Source organism: Eschrichtius robustus, chromosome 6 (assembly GCF_028021215.1).
Source record: "Eschrichtius robustus isolate mEscRob2 chromosome 6, mEscRob2.pri, whole genome shotgun sequence".
NCBI classification, from domain to species: Eukaryota; Metazoa; Chordata; class Mammalia; order Artiodactyla; family Eschrichtiidae; genus Eschrichtius; species Eschrichtius robustus.
This window is the reverse complement of record NC_090829.1, coordinates 24,084,599-24,098,317: the sequence shown is the minus strand read 5'-3', so window position 1 is coordinate 24,098,317 and position 13,719 is coordinate 24,084,599. Positions and strand designations below refer to the sequence as shown.

The following is a 13,719-nucleotide window of genomic DNA, read 5'->3' as shown; positions in this document are numbered from 1 at the left end:
AAACATCTTTTGTAAATGTCAGACCAGAAGATCATAACCATATAACTAAAAGCAATTTATACATTTTCATTATACTTAACATTCAGCTATTCTGCAAACAACACAAATCACAAACCATTTAAAATATGCTTTTCCTTTCATCCTTACAGAGCTTACAGTATAGAGAATTGTCATCATACCTGGAATAAGGTTTGTGGATGTGACAATTCCTAAAGTATGCTAACTACAGTATCCATTGTGTAAAAAATAAACAACTTTTGAAAGGGAGTAGGAGATGAATTTTAAGTGAATAGTTTTGCAAATTCTAGTAACATTCTTCTTCTTACACCATGGACTCCTAAGCCTTCACTTAATATTTTTCAGAAAGAAAAATTAAAATAATAGTGGAAAGGAACTAATATTTATAAAGGCATTATTCTTGTTGCTTTACATGTTCAGTTTGTTTAATCCTAACAGCCTAGTAATAAAGAAATTATAATCTCTCATTTTAAAATGAAGAACATGAAGGTCAGAAAGCTCAAAAGACCTGTTCACACAACCAGTACGTACAGAACCAGTATTTGAACCCACGACTGTCTGACTCTAACGCCCAAGATTCTCTCCACTTTTGAAGTTTCCTCCAAGGCAACTAAAAATGGACAACGAAATTCTAGTGGATAGAACACTGCTACTGAAGTCAGAAATCCTGGTCTGAATTGATTGTACAACTTACCAGCACTTGAACAAATTATTTGTTTTGTCTCTCAGCATGAATAGTAGCAACTGTCGCTTGCCTACCCAGAATCCACTCCTTACTACTTTCTCCATCCTACCAGAACCCACATGTTTGCTCTGTATCCATATATGGACATGTGCTTCAAGGAAAATTAACCCCATCCACAGCTCCAAGAGCGACCCTGAATTAGTGTAGACCGTTTATTCTGCGGGTAAGGTGATAAACTTATTCTTTTTACGTATAGAGCAATACAGTGAATAACAGATATACTAATATCTATGGCATTAAAATTTCATGGGGGGAGGGGAATTTAGGAAGAAAATGTCTAAAAGACTCATTAGGCAAACAATAATGAAAAAAGGTTGGAAAAAATAGTCTAAAAAAGCCAAAGGGAGGAATCCCATCTGATTGCCACAGTGATTTATTTGGCAATCACTAATTTAATTTAACTTAATTTAATTTAATTTAATGTGAGGCCCTTACTATCCAGGAAGAGCTATGGAAAGCTAGCAACACCCCCTCCTGAATGTGAATGAGAGGATGAAACCTCTGGCACAACCAGCAGCTATCCAATGAGCAAGAGGAAAACCAACTTTAGAGGAAACCACTTTAGACGGCAAAGCAGAGATGGACAAAAGCTGATTGACATTCCTCAATTACTGGCTCAACCAATCCTAATGTCTACCCTGCCTCTGGATCTTTGCTATTGTTCTGTGCCTTTACTTTTGGTTTAAATCACTTTGAGTTTCTGTTACTTGAAGCCAAAAGCACCCATTCCTAATCACTACAATGGAACTGTCACAGGATTCTTGGGAATATTAAGATAAATGAAGACATCTAGTACAGTTCCTGGCCAAAAGTGGTTCTTTTTTTTTTTTTTTTTTTTTAATTTATTTACTTATTTTTGGCTGCATTGGGTCTTCGCTGCGCGCGGGCTTTCTCTAGTTGTGGCGCGCTGGCTTCTCATTGTAGTGGCTTCTCTTGTTGCAGAGCACGGGCTCTAGGCGCATAGGCTTCAGTAGTTGTGGCTCACGGGCTCTAGAATGCAGGCTCAGTAGTTGTGGCGCACGGGCTTAGTTGCTCCGCGGCATGTGGGATCTTCCCGGACCAGGGCTCTAACCCGTGTCCCCTGCATTGGCAGGCAGATTCTTAACCACCGCGCCACCAGGGAAGCCCCCCAAATGCGGTTCTTAATAAATGTTTGATAAAACAATTTGAAGCCATGTGAAGAGTACAAAGTTCTTTTTGGGGCCATGATCTACTACATTTATTAATTTTAGAAAAATTTATATTCTTCATTTTCAGGAATGTTCATTTTATGAAACAGATTTTTGGGGGTGAAGTAGAAATAGAGGGATAAAAATAATAAGGGTCCTTAAGTCTATATGATGCTGGTAATCCAGATCTGGTTTTTGGGCATCTTTTCTATTTCTGAAAAACTCTCACACATACGTTCTCAATGTGTAGCCTGCAGACCGCCTACATGAAAATCACCTGAGGTGCTTAGTAAAAGCACAAATTAATCCTTGCACTCAAAGTGATGTCAGATTATTTGTGGATGGGGCTAGGAATCTACATTTTTAATAAGCTTTCTAGAAGACTCTAATGTACACTGTTATACTCTCTAAAATTAAAGCTTAACATGCATGTCATTCTATAATAAATTAAAAATTTCTATGTGCTTTTCATATAATATTTCTATGATGATTCACAATCAGACAAGTGGCTTAATTGTGCTATATTTTGATTACTTGTTTACATATTTATGAGGGTTTTTTTAAGTTTGGGGAAAACTGTTTTGTTTTTTATTCAGCTTTATTGAGTTAAAATTGACAAATAAAATTGTAAGATACTTAACGTGTACATCTTGATGATTTGATAAGATCCCTCCCATCTAATTAATTAATACATCCATCACCCTCACTTATGTATGTATTTTGTGTGGTGTGTGTGTGTGTGAAAACATTTAAGTTCTACTCTCTTAGCAAATCTCAGTTATACAAAAGAGTGTTAACTATAGCCACCATGTTATATATTAGATTCTCAGACCTTATTCATCTTATAGCTGAAAGTTTATACCCTTTTGTGGTATTTTAAATATTTCTTAACTTAGATTTAGGAAACAAGGATTTTTCCACCTATTTCCTTATGATTCACCTTGAGAAAAACTTTTACTGAGTTGAATGAAAAATTTAAGTTTCTAAAGATATTGGATTCCTTATCTTCCTATTTCCAAAAAAACAGGCCTATCTTCCAGCTCCCCTGATTTGCATATTAAGAGTGAAAGACATTTTACTGCAAAAAGGGCAGGGGTTATTGTAAAACCCTTGGTTTAGTATATAAATACATTTTCATAATTTTTCTTTCACTTTCCTTAAGTTAATCATATAGAAATTACTTAAGCAAAAAGAATTTCTAGAATATTAAAGATAACTAGTCTAGAGTTTGGCTTGATTTTCTTTTTTTTTTAAATATATTTATTTATTTATTTTATTTATTTTTGGCTGCACTGCGTCTTCGTTGATGCACGTGGGCTTTTCTCTAGTTACAGCGAGCAGGGGCTACTCTTCGTTGTGCGCAGGCTTATTGCTGTGGCTTCTCTTGTTGCGAAGCATGGGCTCTAGGCACACAGGTTTCAGTAGTTGTGGCACGCGGGCTCAGTAGTTGTGGCGCACGGGCTTAGTTGCTCCACTGCATGTGGGATCTTCCTGGGCCAGGGCTCGAACCTGTGTCTCCTGCATTGGCAGGCGGATTCTTAACCACCGAGCCCCCAGGGAAGCCCTTGATTTTCAAGTTAGTGAGTTGTACCATCTCTTCTCTTAATTTGATATACATAACTAGTAGGACATTACATTCCATTGTTCCTCCTGTCACTTTTGAAAATAAAAGTGGAAAAACAGTGTTGTGGCCGCCAAAATTCCCTAAAAAAATCACAACAGGAACCTCTCCACGATGCCCTTTATATATTGGCAGTACCAGTAGTGTAGTGTAGTAAGCTCCATTTATTGAGCCCTTAATGTGTGCCAGGTATGACTGAGCTATTTACATGTGTTAACTTATTTAGCTTGACAACAGACCCAGAAGATAGATACTATTAATACCTCCATTTTAAATATGGGGTAACTCAGGTATAGAGAAATTAATAATTTGCCCAAGGTTACATAGATACTAAATGTGAGCCAGAGATAAAATCAGTTTTATTCATCAAGAGATGTAACCCAGCTGTTAGTATAAACTGCTAAGATTTCTGGAAAACACATGCCCTCACATGCTCCCTATTCTCCTTAGCTGATTTCTGTAGCACTGCTAACACCCCATACTGTGATTCCTGTTTTCTTATTTGCCTCCTTTCCTAAACAGTGAGCTCTTTGAGAGCATTTTGTAGTCACAGCACCTAGCAAAGTACCTGACACGGAGTAAGCTTTGATTATTTATGGAATGAATGAGCAGTATGTCACATAGCTAAGAAGTGGCTAAGCCTGTGTCAAACCCGGGGCCATACAACTCCATAGCTTGGCTTTCAGCCTGCAGTTAGATCTGGATATGAAATCCAGCTTTCTGCTTAATAGTTGATGACAGTGGACAAGGTATTTAACTTTTCTAATGCTCACCTTTTTGCTTATAGAGTTGAGAGAATTAAAAGAAACAACAATGTGTGAAATGCTTAGCATAATGACACACAGGACTCAATAAATGGTAATTATGATTATTGTCATTAGCTGATATACCACCTCCTCATCTTCTTGGTGAGGAAAAATTACTTTGCAACTAAAACGGGTAAATTTGTCTTTTCTAAAATTTCTGGGTACAGCACTGCCTTGATTATGATTAATAGGTTCTTACTAGTACCATTTATCATAGCTTTCAAATATAACACACTGAGTTGGAAAAAACCTCCCCAGCCCGACTACTTTTTAGCATGCACTGCTATATTTCTTATTTATATTCTGTTTAAAGGTTTTATTATCAAGCATATATAAATGCCAAGCACTTGTGCAATATGTTTCTACCACCTCAGTTCTAGTAAAACCATAGTCTCAAGCCTGCTTTTCTCTGTGAGCTCTCTCCCTTAAATGGGTTGTGTACTCCCATTTTTCAGCTCTCTCTTCTATTCAACTGATCACCAAGCTTGTAATCCTAGTTTTAATATCTCTTTTCATCCAACTCTTCATTTCCTGAAAATTACCTCAAATTCAATAAGCTTAAAACTGAATTCATTGCCTTTTTTAGAAAGCAGCTGCACCTCAGACATCCCCATTTTTGTTATCAGTTTTCCAGTTACCCAGGCCCCAAACATCCAGTTTTAACTCCTCTCTCTTTCCTGTGCTTCCCTAAGTCAAGAAGCCAAACCCTACCTGTTCTTTTGCAAATAACTATCCATTCTTAAAAGTTCCCAGTGCCCATCTGCCACCCCTACCCAGGATCCTTATCACCTCACACCTTGAGTTCTGCCTCAGCACTTTCCTTGCACTTACACCACTCTTGCTCCAACCCATCCTGCTCCCTACCTTCAGAACAGTATTCCTAAAGTACTGTGCTTACGTTACTCCCCTTATCAATGTCCTTTTTAAGGCCAGATTCCTCCACAGTCTTGGCCCAGCCTATACCTTGCACTATATCCCTTAGGAACAATCCTGTCTAGCCAGAGTATTTCTCCTAACCTTCTCAGACTTGCCTTTATTCAAGGTGGACCCCCTTCTAGCTTATTATTACCCTCTTGTTTTCCACCAATTCAAATCCTGCTTCCATCTCTGATGCTCAAATAAAGTCCAACTGTCTCCACTAACCATTCAGTTGGAAATGATCAGTTAGATTTTTCCATATTAGTTGTATTATTTCTTTGGATTTTAACATTTACCCTGTAGGATTGTTACCTTCTCGGTTATACAAATTTTGTCTTTGAAGTAAATGGCAAACACTGTGAGAGCCAAAATAATTTCTTACATCTTTTTCTTTACCAAAAATGTTACTTAATAGTTAGAGCTCAATAAATATTTATTAATGTGCTTCTAAATATTTTCTCATTATATTTACTTTAATGATATACCTGCTTGTTATTTTTCACAAATTAATGTACAAATGTATATAATTTCAGTATAACAATTTTAAAGAGTAACTGTCAATTAGAGAGTTTTATATGTCCCCTTTCCTGTTTTACATTTTAAGTTGTGTTTTATATCTAAAATATATAAAGACAAATCACGGACTAAAAATTCTTTTTTTTTTTAAAAATAAGCAACAACAAAAACTCAATGTCATTAGTTCCTTCCAAGATGGAAAAGAAAGAAACAGTTGAACTAGGACTCAGGCAACATCTCTGTCAACATCCAGCTGTCTGCTTTGGGGCTCAGTTTTTGGTAAAGAACAGAAGATTGAATTTATCAATTTCTGACATTTCTTCTGCTCTACCATGTTGTCAAACATATATAGCAAAGGCAAAGAAGAAAATAAAGATGGTTAGATAACTCTTGGGAGAGCTTAGGGTTTCATCTATTTGCACTCTTATTTCACTAAAAAAATACAAATTGATGGCTAATTTTTCACATATAATAAAATCACAAACACAAGGTTCACTGAACGAATGTGTACAAGCAGACATGCTTATTTGTAGCTAATATCAGCTTGCATGCAAAAGCAACACACAATGGAAATGCATGAGAATTAGCTGGTATGTATGTGCAGACTACATTTTGAGTGCTTTATGAATCATCCACAAATGCTCGGAAGTGAGTGTTAAGTGCCATGATGAAGCCAGATGACAAGATTTTGTTTTTCCTACCAGTTTTCTCAATTCCCATTTGAATCGCTTTGGCTGGCTCTGTTATGCCTTGGAAATGATGTCAATACAATTCTGAGACTGCTGCTAGGGAGCACAAAACATTATAGGTCCTATATAAGCAATGTCTTTTTATCTTTCTTTTTTCATTTGACAATTGGATTTTTGGCTCAATTTCTTTTTTAAGATTAGATGACTGAAGTCCGATAATATTAACCTGCATTTATACTCAATAGGCTAACCAGTCAAAAATATAAGAATTCAAACTGAATATTTCTGGTTTACACATGCCAAATAATTAGTATGCCTAAGCTCATCAATTGTGTGTTTCTGAGATACAACATTGATGTAATTCTAAACCTAAACCAATGTAATTCCCAATACAAGTTCCTTCTTAAACTTAGTTTCTCCCCCCCCGCAAATTTTTAAATAGCTTTTGATTACCTTGAAGCTGGAAATAAAAGTATTTTTGTTTGCACTTTTAAGAGTCTGATTGACCCATTCAATGATAATTGCATCATTTACTTTTTCACCCTCTCCAAGATCCGATAACACATTCAACGTGTACCTGTAACAGAAGAGATACATATTTAAGACTGAAAGGGGTAAATTTGCTCTCACATCATTTATATCAATATTTAGATGAATATTTAAGAAGTATTTCAGTTCTAATAAATATTTCTAATTTTAGTCTGGTAAGCTCTAGTACAGAGCTTAGTAATCAGAAACAAAAACTACTATATGGTATTTTTAAAAATTAAAACAACTCCTTACAAAGCAGTGTTTCAGAGGCATTAATAAAAGTAATTGTGTTTCTAGAGATTGACCCACTTTTAAAACAAAATATAATTTATAAAAAATTTATTATCAACAACAAATCATTTAAAAATTAATATATTTCACATTGTATGTTTCTTCTGTGTTTGCTATTCTTCAAAAATAGCTAAAGTTTTAGTTCAGTGACTTGTTGAAGGAAACGGACAGTGATGTCACAAACAAATCAGCCTTTACCTTCTCATCAGCTGCCACACCAGTGCCAGAGTAAGTGTGGAATTCCCTTCATTTAAGTCCTGCCCAGCAATGCCAACCAAGGAGAATTTGGCCTTATTCTTCCCAAGTTCCACTGCATAGTTACAGTTTTCGATCTGTAAATAATAGTAAGTAAACGTTTTGGTATAATACAAATTTTTTAATATACTTCTTAAATATGCCAGCCTAGTTCAGTCATCTGAAAAATAATTATGACGACACTGAAAATTTATATGACAGAATTTCATTTCCTAATACCCAGTGAAATTAAGGAAATAACTATTCCCATTTTATAGTTGAACATATCAAAGCACTGAGGGGTTAACCTAGATAGAGAAACAACTGGCTGAAAAGTTTAAAGATCCTCTCTTACTCTAAAAGTCTTGACTGTCCAAGATTACACAGCTGATTAGTGGCAAATCTGAGACTAAAAACCCAGTTTTCTGCATTTCATCAATAGAGGTAATCAATGTTGTTTTGTCTACATTTAAAATTAAGGAATAGAGAAATTGTTTCATTAAGAATCTAACTTCATCTCCAATATTCTATATCTAGATCTCACTCATCCTTTAAAATTAAGCTTTTAGCCAATTTTCTTCATCAAAGGATTAAGCTTAACCGTATCATCTGCATCCCTTGATGAACTGCCAATCATGGTTATTTTATAATACTTATGCACCATCTTTTACTTATACTTAGCATTTTATGAACTTTCTTTTGCCAACCATACATAAGCTCCTTTTAAAGGGCAAAAACTATAAAGTGTACAAATCTGTATCATACTCTCCCCACCCCTAGCCCAGGACTCAGCACGGTGCCCTGTCTACAGTAAGAATCTGATGAATGAACACCAAGTAAATTATCTACCTAACTACTTCTTTCCAATGGTATAAGTACAATTAAAATTTTTTTGTCTATCCTGGGCTCTACAGAAATTTATTATCTCCAGTCATCTAGTACTATACTTCTTACCTCAGAACATATATATATAAATGTGTGTATGTACATATATATACACACATACATATATGTATTTACCTTTCCCCCAGTGAAATTGTAAGATCTCATAATATCACCAGTAATAAAAGGTGATTAAATATTTTTTTAGAATAAAGTAAACATTTTGTTAAGAAAAACAGTATAACTGGTTTCTCCTGATTTTCTTTCCCAAGTTAGTTAAGGCCTCATTAAAAAACAAGTAAACCTGAGATACAAAGATACACTTTTTTCTAAGGAGAAGAAAATATTTCCAGGAAAGGTGAGAAAAGGACCCCACAATAACAGAATTTGTACAAATTAATGGGTACTGTACTTGCAAAAAGAGAATCCAAATTCCCAGAGGTCAGCCTGTTACAAATAAAAATGCAAGAAGATACTCTGAACCTGCTGTAATATTTGCCTGGTTCCCTTAATAAGTTAAATCAAATCTTTGATATGTATTCATTTTTTTACGTGCATGGAGATAATATTCCAAAATTCTCTTTCCTACTAGTCATTTAATATTATAGATTTGGTCTTCCAAATAGAAATATGCACATAATTTTAAAAAATGAATTCCTAATTTATGGAAAATAGCAGAGCCCTGATTATGGAATAGTGTGAACAGGAGAGATAAAAAACAGCATATTTTCCACTGCCACTCATTTTAACAGGACAATTTTCTAGCAAATTGTAATAACCACTCATGTAAAGTGTGTTCCAATGAAGGGCCACCTGTTTTATGGTTAGTTTGACCAAAGTTCCTGAGGGGAATGACGGTGAGAAAGGAGCTCAGGGTTAATAGTCTAGAGGGCTAAGACGTTGATGTGACCAGCAGTGAAAGAGAAACTGGAAATGGATGCTAGCGTAAGGGAAAAGATATGTTCTACTTTTCGGCAACATTTGATTTCAAGTTTGGCAAAATACTTCTAAGATCTGGAGAGGTACCAAACTAGAGAAAGAGTAAGAAATTAGGTTCCTAGAGGTAACCATATTTATGGTAGTACTTAACACTCTAAAAAGGAATCTGCTCTCTGAGGATGTAACTACAGAAAGTTAAGAGCATTAGGCCAAGAACTGAGCCTTGGAAATTCCTAGAGTTGTCGGGCTAAAAAAGTTTAAGACCCTGTGAAAGGTAAGAATGAATACAAAGCACGAAAAAATTGCAGAATATAGTCTCATAGAATTAATGGAAGAAATGATTACCAAGCACTTCAAAAGTGAGGCTTAGATCATTTGGAAAATGAGAAAAATTACATAATGGGATACAGAGTTCCAAGAGAAAAGAAATACTGAAGAAATAATGAAGAAAGACTATTCAAGTGGTGCAGCTTTATGAACTTTACAAATGAAGCAAGTGACATCCGCTGATGAATGCCAAAGTCCATAAAATAATTCCCTGGATACCATTTCATGAAAGTACTGCTTCTTTAATTTTAAAACATCTTGAACTTATTTCAGGCCTTGTGTTTCATTCTATAAATAGCTAGTATTTGCTGAAAGGAAGCATTCTACATATGATTGAGACATCTTATAATTAACAAAATATTCCAGATATAATGAGTGAGTGGTTCAGTTTTGTTTTCCTGTTACATGTAAATTGATACAGCCACTATGGAGAACAGTATGGAGGTTCCTTAAAAAACTAAAAATAGAACTACCATACGATCCAGCAATCCCACTACTGAACATATACCCTGAGAAAACCATAATTCAAAAAGAGTCATGCACAGGGAGATCAGCTCGGTGCTTTGTGACCACCTAGAGGGGTGGGATAGGGAGGGAGATGCAAGAGGGAGGAGAAATGGGGATATATGTATATGTATAGCTGATTAACTTTGTTATAGAGCAGAAACTAACACACCATTGTAAAGCAATTACACTCCAATAAAGATGCTAAAAAAAAAAACAAACCTATGTGAAATTAGCTAATGAAATTTCCTGAATTCTACTCCCCTGAGAATTATAGGCATATCAAATAAAATATAAAATGTAGACAGTCCAACCACTAGAAATACTGAAAAATATGAATATATATATAAATCTCTTGTAATTATACTACCCATTTAATTACTTTAATATTATGATGCCTTTCTTTTTTGTCATTCTTTCAAAAAAATAGGGCTTTTTAAAAAATCTCGAAGTCTATAAATACATACATATTCTAGGGATCTGGAGGACGAAGTCCTTTTTGAATGCGTGTGTGTGTGTGTGTGCACGTGTGTGTGTGCGTGCATGTGTGCATGTGTGTGCGTGTGTGTTTTAAACAAATTAGATTCATATGTATATATACAATTTTGTATCCTCATTTCCATGTCATTATTACTAAAACACTAAAAACTCTATTTTTTAATAGTACATTTTACTTCATTTAGGGTGTATCCCAGTTTATTACCCCTTTGTTGAACAACTAAGTTGTTTTTTTTTGTTCTATAAACATTGCTATGATGAGCATTTTGGCACACAACTTCTTGTCTGACTTTCTGATTATTTCATCAGGATAGATAATAAGTGAAATTATTAAGTCAAAGGACTTTTTGAAGATTATTGATATGTATTACTAAACTGTTCTAGAAAGGTTACACGAATGAACACTCCCTCTAACATTGAATGCAGTGTAATCCACTTGTTTCTTATTTTAAATTGCATTTCTTTATTGTGGGTGAAAAGTTTTTCATGTGTATATTATCCATCATTATTTCTTTTTCTGTGATTTTTTCACTCATATTGTTCACTCTCCCATTTTGCTATTACAATTTTAGTAATAGTAGTCGAGTTTTAGTAATTGACTCATGAACTATTTATATGTTAAGGATATTAACCATTTGTCATTTTGTTGCAAATGTTTCCAAGTTTGTTTTTATTTGCTTTTTAATTTTGTTTATGGTGTTTATTTTTGCATACAGAAGTTTTAAATTTATATGTATCTACTGTATCAATTTTTTCCTTTGTAATTTATCACTCTAAGAGTAGATTATCACTCACTTCTATTTTCTTAAAGTTTTATTAAACATTTACCCCTTTACTTTCATTCCATTGGAATTTATTTTGGTGGATGACACATGGTGAAAATTGCTCTTTTCCCTAACAAAATAGTTAACCAGTTGTTCTGGCATCATGTTTTGGACGATCCTTTCTTTCCCTACTAAATTTAGTAAGCACCTTGTCATATATTAAGTTCTTATATTCTAGGATAGGTTTCTAGGCTACTCTATTTCATTCCATTCTTGTATATATATACCTATTAAACTATTTCAATTACTTTAGCTTTATAAGTTTTTTATATTTTCTAACAGCTCCTCCCTCAATATTCTTGGAAAATGTTCTTGATGATTTAGGCCTACTTCTTCTTCCAATGGAACTTTAGAATCACTTTGTAAATTGCATCCCCCAACACACACACACACACACACACACACACACACACACACACACACACACATGCCCACATATACATAAAAGGAGACTTCTTCTAATTCTAACTGGAATTATTTTCCATCTGTAAGTTAATTTGCAAGAATTTTATAATATTTAGTCTTTCTATCCAGGAATATGGTTATATTTCCATTTATTCCACTAGAGATAGTTATTAAGTCATACGACTGCAGGTTGATTTCATAGTAGCCATATTGATAAGTTATAACAATTTGAGTCCATTAATTTGTATTATATATTTAAATTATACACATCATTTATTTTATTTTATTATTATTATTTTTTTGGCTGTGCCACACGGCTTGCAGGATCTCAGTACCCCAACCAGGGATTGAATCCAGGCCACGGCAGTGAAAACCCAGAATCCTAACCACTGTGCCACCAGGGAACTCCCATATACACATCATTTTAAATGAAAAGATAAAGTTAAATGAAAGATTCCATATATGTGCGTTAGCATACAGTATTTGTTTTTCTCCTTCTGGCTAACTTCACTCTGTATGACAGACTCTAGGTCCATCCACCTCATTACAAATAACTCAATTTTGTTCCTTTTTATGGCTGAGTAATATTCCATTGTATATATGTGTCACATCTGCCCCATCTTCTTTATCCATTCATCTGTCGATGGACATTTAGGTTGCTTCCATGTCCTGGCTACTGTAAATAGTGCTGCAATGAACACTGGGGTACATGTGTCTTTTTGAATTATGGTTTTCTCAGGGTATATGCCCAGTAGTGGGATTGCTGGGTCATATGGTAATTCTATTTTTAGTTTTTTACAGAACCTCCATATTGTTCTCCATAGTGGCTGTATCAATTTACATTCCCACCAACAGTGAAAGGGGGTTCCCTTTTCTCCATATCCTCTCCAGTCAGTACTGATGAACCTAGTGGCAGGGCAGGAAAAAGACGCAGACGTAGAAAAAGGACTTGAGGACACAGTGGGGGAAGGGGAAGCTGGGACGAAGTGAGTGAGTGGCATGGACATATATATACTACCAAATGTAAAATAGATAGCTAGAGGGAAGCAGCCACATAGCACAGGGAGATCAGCTCGGTGCTTTGTGATGACCTAGAGGGGTGGGATAGGGAGGGTGGGAGGGAGACGCAAGAGGGAGGGGATATGGGGATATATGTATACATATAGCTGATACACTTTGTTGTACAGCAGAAACTAACACAACATTGTACAGCAATTATACTCCAATAAAGATATTTAAAAATAAATAAATAAATCATCTACTTCTTAAATAAAAAAGTTAAATGAATGTATAAAAATTTTAAAGTCCTACATACTTTTACTTTATAAAGGAAATGAACCTGATATAGAAGGTAGAAAGGAAAAGTTGAATATTAAACCAGCAATTCAACAGAACAAGCAGGTACACCAAGGACACCACAGATCCCCTATTTGAGGAAGGAGAATATTGGAGACAAGCACTTCCTTTACCACTCATCTGCCACCTATTCTCCCACCAACTGTAATCAAGTCACTGTCCTGCTCAAAAACGTTTAACGGCTTCCCAGCGCTTGCAGTTTAAAACCCAAACTCTTTAATCTGACATTCAAGGCTCTCAACATCTGGCTTCATTTCAAATTTTTGGCATTCACACTCGCTTCTTACCTATCAGAAACCTCTGCTATAGCCAAACTATTCTTCCTAATCGTCAGCCCCCTCTCCAGTCTCCTTCTGCCAAAATTCTATCCATTTCTCAGAGTATAACTCAAGACTACCTCCTGCATGAAGCCTCTGATAAGTGCAGCCTGTGGCTTTTTCTTCCTT

At 35.1% G+C, this 13,719-nt stretch overlaps 1 protein-coding gene across 5 annotated transcripts in view; it reads right to left on the bottom strand.

Moving 5' to 3' along the window:
• Positions 1 to 13,719, bottom strand: part of PLS1 (plastin 1) — a 126,816-nt gene that overhangs the window by 947 nt on the left and 112,150 nt on the right. For all 5 annotated transcript variants that reach the window (XM_068547342.1, XM_068547340.1, XM_068547341.1 and 2 more), the window contains exons 13-14: positions 7,503 to 7,636; positions 6,936 to 7,059 (exon numbers count right to left, since the gene is read on the bottom strand). In XM_068547342.1, the coding sequence (XP_068403443.1) occupies positions 6,936 to 7,059; positions 7,503 to 7,636 (258 nt within the window). The remainder of the gene's footprint in view (positions 1 to 6,935; positions 7,060 to 7,502; positions 7,637 to 13,719) is intronic.